General features: G+C 44.3%; 1 protein-coding gene across 1 annotated transcript; it reads right to left on the bottom strand.

Annotated features, from left to right (window-relative positions):
• Positions 1-2,136: 2,136 nt before the first annotated feature.
• Positions 2,137-8,205, bottom strand: PIM3 (Pim-3 proto-oncogene, serine/threonine kinase). The gene is made up of 6 exons (XM_083366428.1): positions 7,517-8,205; positions 6,678-6,787; positions 6,379-6,429; positions 5,504-5,867; positions 3,939-4,115; positions 2,137-3,843 (listed from the first exon to the last, which is right to left on the bottom strand). Exons 1-6 carry the CDS (start codon positions 7,599-7,601, stop codon positions 3,659-3,661), a joined length of 972 nt encoding a protein of 323 aa, XP_083222554.1. The 5' UTR covers positions 7,602-8,205; the 3' UTR covers positions 2,137-3,658.
• Between the last annotated feature and the right edge of the window lie 6,287 nt (positions 8,206-14,492).

Raw genomic sequence — 14,492 nt, forward strand, 5'->3', positions numbered from 1 at the left:
ATAAAAGAAAAGTATGCAAGAGTTATAAAGCCACAGTGGTCCTGATGCATTAGCCATGCTAAATTAAGTAAGGGGCTCTTTTGTAGCTACTGGAGAGAGTATCCAGCAGTAGAGGAGGTTATGCAGTACAGTGCTGTGAACACCTCTTAAGAGCCACTTGAAGTAGGCAAAAATAGAAAGATCTGACCCCGTCTGCTTCAGAATGCAGATTAGCAGTCCTCATCTGGATTTTCTTTCAAGTGAGGAAATTTGTTGCATATGAAAGCTAGTCTGTTGGGAGAAGATGCTTAAACCCAACCTTGTTATACGAGGCCACTGCTGTTGGGAAGAATACAAACATCTACCTTGCATGTGTATATTGTTTAGACAGATCAGATTGGCAAAAAAACAACAACCCAACAACCTTCTGGCAGATAAATGAATGAATGAGAACAGAAAATTGGAAAGTCTGCTAATGAGCACATTGTCTTATCTCCCCCAAGACTTTAAACAGCTTTTAACTTACAATTATATGTGAAGTTTGAGATGGAACTTTGGTTTGCTGTAGGTTTCATGTTCTCAAGTGTGTAATTCTACTATGGAAGATTTTGGGGATTGGACAACCTGGTAAACCTAAGTTGTGGATTAAAGAGCTGCATGTCATAGAGGATAAAACTAAGGCACCTGTGTGCTCACCCGACTTTCTGGCTTAGCATGTTATGCAAACATATCTAATGAAAATATGACAGTCCTGTCTTAAAACAGGTCTATCATGTATAGTTTTGCCTCTGGAGCATTCCCCAGCCTGGTGCCTCATCATCATTCAATGCACCTGGAAGCTACAGAATGAGAAAGGCTTTTAAGAACATCCAAAACAAGTATTTGGAAATACAGATGTGATATTCGCAGGAGTTTCATACTGGATGGGTCAGCAGCATCAAAATGGCAGGCACGATTGGTCAATAAAAGCTCCACTCCTTTTTATGGCATACAATGCATGTGTATTAGGAGTACAGGAACTACTTTGTAAGTTGCCCAAATCTATTCACCTTAAGAGAACGAATGAGGAAATAATAAATGGATACAAGCTATGGATGAATGAAATGGATAACCTGCAGCTGTCAGCATGAGTCTATATTTTATTCCATGTCTCTAATCTAGGCAACAATGGAGTTCAGTCTTATACCTCCTTTACCACCCACCACTGGCAGAGGGGCCCATCTAGAAGGAGATTGTGAAAAGGCAAGATGGCAGCCACAATTGCATGTCTAAAACCCTTTTGTACATGACACATGCAAAAATATTGGTGGTAGTGGTTTCAATTTTCCAATTGTGACCATCATGACTTGACCCGCCCATTGGGAGTCCTAGCCACGAGGTCCATGGCACACATTAAGGTTTTTAATCTGAAAAATAGGTCTCTTGAACTTTGGAAAGCAATGTAGCAGCCAAAAGAGCCTTGGTGGAGCAGTGGGCTAATGCCTCCTTAAGTAACACCAGCTGCCTGCAATTAGTGCAGGTTCGCATCCCACCAGGCTCAAGGTTGACTCAGCCTTCCATCCTTCCGAGGTAGGTAAAATGAGGACCCAGATTGTTGGGGGCAATTAAGCTGACTTTGTAATAATGCTGCTTGGGAGGGGTGTGAAAGCCCTAATAAGCAGGCATATACATAGAATGAAGGCTACTGCTAAGCTTGTAAGCCGCCCTGAGTCTTCGAAGAAGGGTGGGATATAAATGGAATTTAAAAAAAAGGGGGGAAACTGTAGTTTTCAAAATATCTCTGACCTCAAGAAACTTTGGAAGGCAAACTGATAGGTGTCTCTACATTTCAGTACATTGTTTGAAAATGGGAGCACCTACCCAGAAAAGGCAGAGTGTATTGGGAGCTAGAGGGGTTATGTGACTATACTTCGCACTTGTCACATTCACTATGGCAACCTCTTTGTCAAGAGTATCTGTGATATTCTGTGAAAACTTTTAAATGTATTCACCAGCTCCAAAGATGAGGGAATTTCTGTGCAGTCCTCTACCCAAATCTCTATTGACATTTGTGGAACTTAACTTCTGTGTTGATCTATACAAATGTGCCAATGTGCTTCCTCCAAGATGCTACTGTTGAACTCAAATGAACACATCATGCCACTTAAAAAGTTATCTACAAAAAAGTTTAATTGAAATACCTGTATAAAAAAATATGATCTCCATACATTTCACACTGTTAAACAGAAGGAAAAAAAATCCAAATCCAAGCTGCTTAAGTGCAACCAGATCACAGAACACACATCTATTAAAATAAATTAAGGTTTATGACTCTGCCACTCTTCCTTCCAGAGCCAATGCACAAAGACTGTACAATGTCAATAATTTAAAACCCTTCAAAACAGCATTACTTTACAGTTCTGGTATGTCAATAATACCAGACAAAAAAGGCATACTAACTTTTAAAGTCATTCTAATTCCCTTAAATTACTTTGTACAACATTTTTTCTATCTTCCAACCAAAAATGAAGGAAAAAAAAACAGGTATGGTCAGGCTTTATATATTTCTTTGTCAACAACCCACCCCTACCCCCAAAAGAGGAAAAGACAGGAATGCAAAAATAATTTGTCGACTGATCCCAGAGAAATCTCCACAACAGAAAAGAGATAAAAGCAGTGTTGCATAATTCTAAACAAATAAATTAGCTAAAATAAATAGCCACAGCTGAGTCTGTGAGAGGTTTTCTAAACTCCAGACAATAAATAAAACTTGTATAGTACAGGGGAAAAATTTACATAAACACATTATACAGGTAATGGGAAAAGAAAACAAAACCCACACGCACACAGTCCTTGAATATTGCATTGATTGTGCATTTAACATGCCCATTCATACTTTTTTTTTAAGACTTGGAGGTTGGGGGGAACTGAGAACGGGCCTTTTTTCCTGTGCCCAGTGGTAGAGATGAAATGAAATATGGGTAAATGTTCCTGATAAAGAGTTGATAACCTGTGCAGGGCTATGGAAATATTATGTGGATCAGCAGAGGTTGTCTTGCTGGAGGGTCTGGAGGGGGTGGGGAGAAAGACTAGGAAAGAACAGGATGAAATGTCTATGTTCAAGTATTCCATCATCAGTTGATGGGACTACTTCATTCAGTCACTGAACATGTTTCCTAGTGCATCATAGGGAGCTGCTTCCCCAGCACCTGGAATGGAGAAGGGAAGGCAGGATCTATCATGTACTGGATCTTCTTTGGACACACACAGCTCAAAAAAGAAAGTCCCACTGAAGCAGCTTTCAAAAAGGCACTCCAAAAAGCAAATAAAATTTAGTCCAGGCTCTATGAGAGCAAAAAGGTTTACCGTGTTATTTAAAGAGGTCACTGCTTTTCTTAATCATCATAATAAAAAATAACATTAAGGTCAGCCTTTTGGGTTAAGTACTGGCCTGCCAACTCCCATATATTAGCGTTTCCAAAGGAAATTTCATTCTGAAGCAGAAACCAGCGAAAAGGGGAAAATTAAAAAAAAATCAATTCCCTCAGACAAAGATTCAAAGTACAGAATAATTAATGCATTCCCCCACCCACCCCCAGCCCCTTCTACATATTGGCAGCAGCAGCAGCACTCTGGCCTTTTCTCCCCCACTTTTTTTTCTGCTTGTGGCTCCCCTCCCTTTACAAGGTCCTCAAGTGTTTCACAGGCTCTCGTTGCTTGAACTTGTGCGAGACACGTCCGTGCCAATGGTCCGTAACCTTATGTCACAATCTTCTGACTTCACAACTTCAGATTTGTGCAACCACGGGTGGTCAAAAATTTGCTCAAGGGTTGGTCTATCCGAAGGCCTCAGAGAAAGGCACCACTTGATCAATTGTTGGCATTCTGAAAGACAAAGAGAGAAAGAGGGTCAGCGACCAAAACAATCCATTCGGTGGGCAGAGAAACAGGGCTGTGGAGATCTGTAAATCTCAGCTCACCCAGGGAAATTCGTCTCCTGAAATACAAGCGTCCTCTCAAGATCTCTTCATCTTGTTCAAAAGGGATGTCTCCACAGACCATGTCGTAGAGCAGAACACCCAGTGACCATACAGTAGCCGATCGCCCATGGTATCTGTGATAGCGAATCCATTCTGGAGGGCTGTACACTCGTGTTCCTGTGGGGGGGGGGAATACAAGACCCCTTGCCCTGTTAGCCAAGTTTAACTTCCACTTGAGAGCATATTTTATGTGTTGCCATTTCAAAAATCCCATTTAAAAAAAAACCCTCCTCACAGCACACAAACATATATAAGGGAGAATTCTGGACCTTACATCACCTCTTGGATTATATCATGTTTTAATCTCGGCCCTCGGGTCTTTCTATTTTGTGGTGATGAGCAGCACAAGCTACCCATCAGCTGACTGTTTACTAACATAAAGCTCCCTTTCCTTGACCACGTGGCGTCTGCAGCACCGTACCAAAAATAGACACAAAAGGACAAAGGAAGAGGGGATGAAAAGAGACAGGCAGGAAAGGAAAAAAAAAAGAGGTGAAACTCCAGCCTTGGTTCCTAAATCAGTTTTTGGCTACTTCCAAAAGTATGCCACTCCCTTTTTTTTAATAAAAAGAGAAGAGAAAATCAGAATAACCTTTTAGAAGAAGAGTGAAATCTGCCTCGCGCGTTAAGAAGGCAGTTAGCAACTGCCCTCCCTCTGCACCGAGTGGTTACTTGGATACCAAATGAAAACTGGAATTTGTGATGCCGAAGGTCACATGGCCAGGAGACTCTCGTTTCACAACAAACAGATGTTAAATGCTGCAGCTGACTAGGGAAGGGAGGTGAAAACGGTGCCTCCTTTACTTGGATCACCTTCACCTTGAAAGAAAGAAAATCTTGCCATTCTCAGGGGGGGAAAAAACCCAGAGGTAATATATTTCTTATAACAAATGGAGAGAACCTATGTTTCACTGTGTAAGTTTTTTGAATGGGAAGGAAAAACTCCTTAGGTTTAACCCACCTGGTCTCTCAATCTGCAATGCGGGATTTATAAAACATCATAGGAGAATGAGGAGTCGGGAAAGGAGAAAACCAGGTATTTGTGTGTGTGTGTGTGTGTGTGAGAGAGAGAGAGAGAGAGAAAGAGAGGGGGGGGAGAGGGAGAGCAGTTTGAGGGGGGAAGCACCAACAAAAGTACAGATGGAAACATACAAGCTTGACTCAACTGTAAACACATCGCCCTCTAGGAAAATGCCTTTATTATTATTATTTTTTTGAAGGCAAGGAAAATATAAACTGCTGCGTCACTGCCTGGAATTGCTCCTTTCCTAAACCACTTGACAACCCCCCCCCCCGCTTTCCAGCTGCCTCCATTGGAAAGGATTTAATTATCAACCTGCTACTGACTGCAGCAGCAAAAATACATTTTGTCAGTCGTAGGTGGTAAGAATGTGATTAAGAATGAGGGGGTTGTGTCAGGATGCTTTCCCAATTAAACACTCATCCATCCACCCACCCATCCACACACACACAGGGACTGGCTGCAGGTTGGGAGGGGCGCGTACCATCAAAGTCAGTGTAGACCGTGTCCTTGAGGATAGCTCCAGACCCAAAATCGATCAGCTTCAGTTCTCCTGTCCTAAGATCCACTAGAAGATTCTCGTCCTTGATGTCTCTGTGTACTACCCCGCAACTGTAGCAGTGGCGCACTGCTTCCAGGACTTGACGGAAGAAGCCCCGTGCGGTGTCCTCATCCAGCGCCCCCTTCTCCGTAATGAAGTCAAAGAGATCCTTCACCAGGTCTGGTCGTTCCATGATGATCAGGTAGCCATCAGGCCTCTCGTACCAGTCGAGCAGCTTAATTACACCCCGGAAGCCCGAACCCACTTTCTTCAACAGGACTATTTCCAAGGGCACCATTACTCCACCCTACAAGGAGGAAGGGGAGGGAGGGAGGGAAACACAAGGGAGAAAGAGCAAAGGAAGACATTATGAATTATTTGGAATATCGGGGAAGGGAGGAGGAGGAGGAGGGAAAATCCCCTTCCTTGGCTGTCGGAAAACAAATCATACACTTCTTTTCTCAAAATGGAAATTCCAGCAGCCAGGCGGAGGACGGGAAGGGGGAGGGCTAAGCAGCTAGACCGATGGGGAAGGCTGCAGCTATTCCACTGGGTGTCTCTGCTGCCGCAGTCAAAAGGGGAGGGCAGAGGGGGAAGAGAAGAAACCCTGCCAAAATCCCCCCCACCTCAATGTAAACAATAACAGAGAATGGAGAGGCAGCCGCATGAGGGGTGGAAAGGGGAATCCATGGAAACAATCATCAGCCTTCTGTTATTAATACAGGAGAGAAAACCAGTAGGAAACTACTGCAAGGTGCAGGCAGGCAGGCAGGCACACACACACACACACATTTTGGGGTCTGTCATTGGATACTTACAATTGTGCCCCACTCGGTTACACGCTCCTTCACGACATGCTTTACAGCCACCTGGAAGCAGGGAGAAAACAGAGGTTAAGGAAACCAGTCTTCAATTGAATTGAGGGATAGGGGGGAATGGAGGGGGGGGGACCAAGCCGTATGCCTGTTGCTTGGCATCAGAGAACTGCCCAGAATTTCTCGATCAGGATTCCACAGCTGGAATTTCCAGCCACGCAAACAGGGGTGGGTGGTAGCAACCCCAAGCCTCGTGGTTGGGGGAGGAGAAGGGAGGGGGTTGCTCAAGAGCCTCCTCTTACCGGCAAGCCATCTGCAATCCTGTTCCCGGCGTAGACGGTGCCAAATCCTCCACTGCCCAAGACGGAGCCCACTTGATAGATTTTTTCGAATGGCTCCTTTTCCACTTTCACTAGAGAGGGAAAGAAAAGAGAAAGCGAGGGGTGAAAAAGAGGGAAAGTCCAAGTCCAGGAGATCCAATAGCAGCCTAGACAGAAAGCATTCTCGACCTAAGCGGGGAGGAAAGGGGCATCTTACCCCCACCTTCCCTACAGCGTTTCTTTTTTAAAGCCACCAGCAACATTCAACCCAATTCAAAGTGCGGCCAAGCCCAGATTTGGGAATTAATGGATGGGGGGCTGTAAAAATTGGGGTGACCCGCCAGAAACGACTAACTTTCTGCCTCCCTCTCGTGGTCGTCCGGGGATTCGTGAGTCAGATTTGCCAGGATCCTGGCAAAACCCGTCTTTCCCAATTCTTTTTCCTTCATCCCTCGGTACAAAATATTTGCCTGCCAGACTCCTCTCCCATCGTCCTTACTCCCGGTTAGGATGACAGGGGAAACCAAGGCAGATCTCTCCTCTTCTAACAACCCCCCCCCCGCCAAAAAAAAAACAAAAAAACTTTGGGGGCTTATTAACAACTGCGGAGATTTTTCGAAAGAAAATGAATGAATGACCCGAGTCGATGGCTCGGATCCACTGCTCCTCTTCCGCGGCTGACGCGGGAAGGGAGAGGAAACCTCGTCACGCACATCACACACAAGACACACACACCACGCAACGCGCACGGCCCTCCGTCCCCCCCCCCTCCCCGCAAGAGAGAGGCGGGGAGGGGAACGGCAACTCTTGAAATTGTTTACCTGGCTGGAGGATCTTCACCGGCAAGTGATCCATGCCGGTTGGGTTGCAAAGATGAGCCAGGGACCCAAATTTGGAGAGTAGCATCTTCCCAAGCGAGAGACCACGGGGGTGGGGGGAAAAAAAGGGGAGAAAAAAAAGCCACCCACAATCACCACGCAAAAGCTTCTTCAGTCAACCAAGGGGAAGACGGGGCTGGGGGGTTTTCTTGCTGATGAACGCAACTCAATACAGCCGGCAACGCAGCTCCTTCCCCAAACCGGGAAGGAGGCAAAAAAAAAAAAAAAGCCTCGCTCGCAAGCCGCCGCCGCTGCTCGGCGTCCCCGTCTCTCCTTCGAATCGAAACGAAAACTTGCAAGTCGGCGAAGTCCAGCAGGAGAATCCCAGGAAAACGGGAAAGGATGGGGAAGGGGGGGGGGAAAGAGAAATCCACACGCCGATCTTTTTATTTGAAGGAGGAAAAATAAAATAAAAGATAGGCAAGCAAAGCGACGGACGGGGCTTCGCGTCTTTTTTTTTTTTCAGCAGGCGTCTTCGCTCGCGTCGCGCCAAGAAACCCACGCGAGCGATAGGAGGAAAATCGATAAAATCCAAGCCGGGATGGAGCGCCGCAGTGAGGCGGTCGTTGTGGAGCGGCGGCGGTAGCAGGAACGGCAGCTCAGGCTCCCACTGGCGCCTCTCTCTCTTTCTGATCTCCGTCGCGCGCAGCAGCCGCCTCTTAACTCTCAATATTTTGGTGGGGGAAGGGGGGAGGGAAAAAAAAAGAAAAAGAAACAGAGACGGTTCTCCCAAGTCCGTATCCCTCCGCCGGAGGGAATCGGCGGGGGGGACGCGTTTTTCTCTCCCTCCCTCCCACCGCTTCGAATAGGTCCGGAAAGACTCCGCCCTCTCTCTCTCTCAAGCTGAAAGAGGGGACTGCGGAACCTCGCCCCGTTGTAAATACGGAGGGTGGGGAGCGAGGAACTATTTGCTTATAGTAAAGAGACGCGGCGAGTTACTGTCTGAAAAATTCTCATCACAAAATGATGCGGCGGGGGGGGGGGAAAGGAGGGGGAGCGCGCCCAAGCCGCGAGGTAAAAAAAAAAAAAAACACAACAGAAGGGAAAGGTTTCTTTCATTTACATGCGTCGGAGCCAATGAGAGGGGCGGCTCTTTCAAAATGAAGGCCTGGCTTCAGCCAATCCCGGGAAAGGGGATTTGGGTATGCATCAGTGAAACTAGGGTGGAGGGGCTTTTACGAGCGCAGGGCGGGAATTCCTGGGCGCGCCTGGCTCGCGCGTCGTCGCTAACCTGGCGGCGGTGGGGAAGGTCATTCTCGGCAGAGCTTAAGCGCTGCGTCGGAAGCGGGAATTCGGGGGAGACGCGGGGCGGGGGCGCAAGGCAGCCGCCATGATCGGCAGGCAGGAGAGGGCTTTCCCCTTCTTTCTGAGGCGGTAAAGCCCCGCTGCCAAACAGTAATAAAAACAGGAATAATAAGCTCCCCTGCCCAATGCAAAAAGCTGCGCCATTTATCATCAGCCTCCCTCAGCTCGCAAATCTGCAGTAATTTGGCGCCCGAGACCCGCCCGACTTTTGCCTCAGAAATGCAGTTTTGGACGCAGCGTTAAAACAGAACGAGGCAGCCGTGAAGAAACTCGTGCCTGGTCACGCTTCCGAGAAGCGAAGTCTCCACGAAGGGTTAATAAAATAAAATAAAAAAAAGCTTCCCGCGATTTAAAAATTAAAAAAAGCAAGGAACACACCCAACTCTACTCGGTTCTCTCGTAATCCAGAAGCGCTGTTATGATTTATAGTTGGAGGAGCGAAAAATTCCGCACCGTAGTAGGATGGGCTTTTCCTAAACAGCAGCCCACCCGTCTTTTTTTTTTTTTTTGAGGTTGCTACGGACACGGCACACGCGTATTCCCTCCAATTTCCAAGCCTTTATAAGGAGTTCCGTCCTGGTTGCCGCCACTTTCCTAAGGCACGGCGGCTGCCCGGGTTTTAACAACACGGGGGGGGGGGGAATAAAAAAATAAAATAAAAAGCACACCCCTATGATGTTGCCCAGAGAAAAGCAACAGCCACTCCGCTCTCCAGGGTCTTGCAGTCTAGTCTGCTTAATTACCCGAAGCCGAACTTTTTTTTTCTTTTTAAAACGATGCTTTTATTTCGAGAGCGTATATTGAATGTTGCGAATTATTCCTGTAGTTCCTTTATTAGACGAGAAACCTCAGACCCCATTTCCCCCCCCCCCCGAACAGCCCTTACCCCAAAACAAACCCTTATTATTTTGTCTGGCACCGGCTGGGCCTTGGAAATCCACCCAGCGCCACCCACCCACAAAGACTGTCGGAGACATGCACGCGCGCCGCAGCGTCTCACGTTTGAATTCTTGCTTGTACAGTACTTTAAAAAGGCGTCTCGTTGACATCGCGGCTGAGCCGCTGCACCGCCCCTTCTTTTCCACCGGGGGCGCCAAATCAACGAGGAATCCATCCATTCCGGAAAGGGAACCCGCTCAGCTGCAGAACGTACAGATCTGCTGAGCCTCGCACGTTTGCAAGGAGCGCCGCATTGGAAGATAAATTGGGGGGTGGGGGTGAGGATCTATAGGGAGCTGGTAGACAGATGAAAGAGAGAGAGAGATGGTAAATATATAGTAGGTGAAATGCTACTTACATAATAGCCGAGAAATGAATAAAGATGGATAGATACAGACAAAATGATAGGAAGAGATAGATGAAAGGTAAGATGGTAAATAGGTGATAAGTGGATGGGGTGGATGGAAGGAAAGAGAGATAAGATGCATAATAGAGATAAGTGCACAGAGCATGGTTAAAAAAAATCAAGGTCATAACCATGGTGGAATCAAATCTCCATTTTTCCCCCCTGTGTCTTGCACGTAAAACACACACAAACTGGCTGAGCTTTGGTTAGCACTGTTGGGACTGCCATCTACAGGACCACAACCTGCAGACACCTTTGGGTAAACAACAGAGAAAAGGTATTTTATATTATAAAAAGATATATGAATAGATAATACATACATATACACTGAAAAAAGGGTGATAGATTATTGATAAGGAGGTGATAGGTGACAGACCACGTCACATCACTTACAGTTTGAAATGCATCTATCGCTTTTTTTTTGTATGTTAAAAAGAAAAAAACTATTCATAGCATTCCTCGTAAGGGAGTTACACTAACTGTACCTTTTGGTTGCTCATTTGAAAACACTGAAATGTCTGGTTACAATGGCCAATCAACATGTCCATGTTAATTGTAGGTGGTTATCATACATGTTTAAGAATATGATATTGTTTCATAGTTTACAGCTTGTATTCCTTTTTTGCAGGACATACAGTTCTAGTCAATTGTGCCTTTTAACGGGAATGTCAATTTCTGGGAAAGTAATGGGAAACTGATGATAACTGCAGTGGACTAAAGAACTGGAAAATAAACATTCTTCATAATTCCTCTCCAAACAAGAAGAGGACTTGAGATGCTCCAGACAGTTGTTCCTTGTGGGAGACCACAAGACAGTTTACAACTCTTAGAGATGAGACAATAGCCATCTTTTAGATGAAATCATGTTTGGCATATTCAAAAGGGCATTAGGTTTGTGTACTTTCTTTTCTAATCACTTTGGGAAATTGTTAATTGCTTTTCAGTTATTAGGGACCTTTGGATTGACAGGTTTTACAGCATCCTTTAATCCTTAGCAAAAGCAGTTTAAAGTACAAATATCAGGATGGTGTGATTGCACCTGATTTTACTATCTTTTTGTGGCAGTTGTTAAACAAATGTGGTCATAAAGCAAACCCATTGTTTGCTATGGGGCAGTATTTGCTGGAAACCCAAAATAAACTCTGGTTACAAGCAAAAACAAATTGCAATCACATGATTGCAGGGCATTGCAGGTGACTAAAATGCAGTCATGTGACCATGAGGAAGGGCAGAATTTTGAAAGTGAGTTGTAAGTCCCAATTTTGTGGTTTGTCATATCTTTGTACAGTTGCTAAGCTGCCAGTTGCATGGACTATCTGTATTGTATATCCTTATTTTTTCCTTTTCCCATTTTTCTTTTTTTCCTTTTCTGCACTTTCTATTTTTTCTTTTTATTCTGTTTGTAATATTTTAAATTGTAATTTTTAATAAAATTACTATAAAAACAGTGGAATGTCAAAAATTCAATATGCATATGTAGTGAAAAGAAATGTTTTGCAATCACTAGCTGATTTTTCTTCCTGTTGTGATTCTGTGAGAGAACTACCGTATTTTCCAGTCTGTGTGGATGCGGCTTCTGGAAGTCCATTCTGGGCCTGGGCAACAAAAAATTAGCTACTGGTTCTGCCGAACTGGTGCATACTGGCTGAACCCTACCACTGTCTCTTAGTCAATTCACCTCACAGAGGAGGAGTTGTGGGGAAAATAGACGACTGGGCGTATAAGACGACCCCCTACATTTCCTGTTAAATTATAGGGTTTGGGCTATACTCGCCGTATAAGACTACCCCTCTTCCAACGCACACCAAATAAAAATTAAAAAACATCAGATTTGATTTTAATATGGTAATTTTAATTCAAATGCTTATGACATGCAGGTACTTAGTAGGAAAACTGTCACTTATAAACATAAGGCTGTTTGTCATCAAACATGTAAACATAAAACAGTGCAAGTGGATTAAAAATAATAATAATAATAATAATAATAATAATAATATAATATAATAATAATAATAATAATAATAATAATAATAATAATAATAATAATAATAATAATGTTGGAAGGGACCTTGGAGGTCATCTAGTCCAACCCCCTGCTAAGGCAGGAAACCCTATACCATTTCAGACAAATGGCTGTCCAGTCTCTTCTTAAAAACTTCCAGTGTTGGAGCATTCACCACTTCTGGAGGCAGGTTGTTCCACTGGTTAATTGTTCTAACTGTCAGGAAGTTTCTCCTTAGTTCTAGGTTGCTTCTCTCCTTGACTAGTTTCCATCCATTGCTTCTTGTCCTGCTTTCAGGTGCTTTGGAGAATAGCTTGACTCCCTCTTCTTTGTAGCAGCCCCTGAGATATTGGATCACTGCTATCATGTCACCCCTCACCCTTCTCTTCGTTAAACTACACATACCCAATTCCAGCAACCATTTCCTATTTTCCTAATTCACTTTTTCACTTTTCCTAATTCACTCTAAAGCTTTCTCTGTGCAGAGCCTTAAGTAACACCAGCTGCCTGCAATTAGTGCAGGTTCTCATCCCACCAGGCTCAAGGTTGAGTCAGCCTTCCATCCTTCCGAGGTAGGTAAAATGAGAACTCAGATTGTTGGGAGCAATAAGCTGACTTTGTAATAATGCTGCTTGTGTGGGGGGGGTGAAAGCTCTAATAAGCAGGCATATACATAGAATGAAGGCTATTGCTAAGCACATTGATTTGTGCTTTAAATTGTAAGCCGCCCTGAGTCTTCGGAGAAGGGCAGGATATAAATGGGATTAAAAAAAAAAGACCAAATGGGAGATCAGCTCCAGGTTTTCCAGCCAGCCCGCCCAGTTCCTGAGTCAAATGTGTCCTTAGAGCTAAGCAGCTGCTCTGGCTGGCATTCCCCACCTGCCTTTCAAGTTGCTCTTGCATTCCCCACCTGCCTACAGCTGCTCTTCAACTTTAGAAGGAAAGACGCCCAGACCCCAGCCTGTAAAAAATCACAGACTGCAGCTTCTACTCCAATTGGTCCCGCTTTCCCTGCGCAGACTAAATGGAAGATCCGCTCCAGGTTTTCCAGCCAGCCCTGTCCCTAAAGTTTCAGCACCTGAGGACCCCTGACTTTTGAGAAGATTTTCATGGGTTAAAAAGTCGTCATATACGCCAGAAACTACGGTATAACTTTCCAACCACAGGATGACCTACGTTCTGAAATATGGAATACAGTGCTCCCAAATAAGAAAGTGGTTCCTTATAACTGATGTAGCATTGTTCCTAATAATTTCTCCAGTTTCCTGAAACTTTAGGAGGATGAGCAAAGAAAGTCAGATGCAAACCCCAAAAGGAAAAGAAAAAATGTGTTTAATTTTAGATTAGCTCTGCAATTTTTATATTGAGAATGTCTTTTGCTTTCAATTGTTACCTTATTTAACCTTTGAGTTTCATATGACTTGATGTCTCATTGGGCTTAGCAGGGTGTGGATCTGGGGTTACATTATAGTGCTTTAGTCCAAACAGGAGAAATGTGTTCTGTCAGTTACATCTTTCACCCTGGCAAGGAGGATATTAACCCAATATGTACCCTAACTTTTAGTACCCTGAAGATGATGATGAAGATAAATATAGTGAAGGAAGAATTACTGATACAATCACAGCTTGTTTGGTTGCTGTTATCCTCTAAATCAGCGCTTTCCAACCTTAGGAACTTGAAGATGCGTGGACTTCAACTCCCAGAATTCCCCAGCCAGCATAGCTGGCTGGGGAATTCTGGGAGTTGAAGTCCACGCATCTTCAAGTTCCTAAGGTTGGGAAACGCTGCTCTAAATGACATTAGCAACTTGATCTTTTAGACATGGTTTTTGATTCCATCTCATTGTTTTGTTATAAAGTGCTAGGTGTTCATTAAAGTAAAAAGGAAGTGAAAAATCACAAGTCTAGTCTGACCCGTTAGCCTTTTTCTCTCCTCATTTTTCTAACTATTCAGATTACTGGTTCAGGAGTGCTCCGCTATATGTGTTTGCCTTTTAAACCTCTCAGACTCCCAAAACCAAAAGCAGTTATCGGTGGGCTTCTGAGATGTGAACAAACAAAACCAATATTTTTTTTTAAAAAAAGAAATGACTACCCCTGAAGTATGGCCTTTGTCCAATGAAGTTCCCCACCTATGTTGATACAAAGTGGCCCAGGGACACATTTATCATGGGTAAGGATTGAATATTGGAAAGTTCATGGGTATACATCACACTTCCAGATGAGGCCGAGTGTAAAAAGAATTAGGAGATTTGCTTTGGTTTTGA

Source organism: Vipera ursinii, assembly GCF_947247035.1.
Source record: "Vipera ursinii genome assembly, chromosome: 6".
NCBI lineage: Eukaryota > Metazoa > Chordata > Lepidosauria > Squamata > Viperidae > Vipera > Vipera ursinii.

Coding starts and splice junctions, on each gene's coding strand:
- PIM3 (XM_083366428.1), bottom strand. CDS start 7,601: ATGCTACTCTCCAAATTTGGGTCCCTGGCTCATCTTTGCAACCCAACC. Junction 5,868..6,378: donor TAACCGAGTGGGGCACAATT/GTAAGTATCCAA, acceptor TCCTCCTTGTAG/GGTGGAGTAATGGTGCCCTT. Junction 3,844..3,938: donor CAGGAGACGAATTTCCCTGG/GTGAGCTGAGAT, acceptor TTTGTCTTTCAG/AATGCCAACAATTGATCAAG.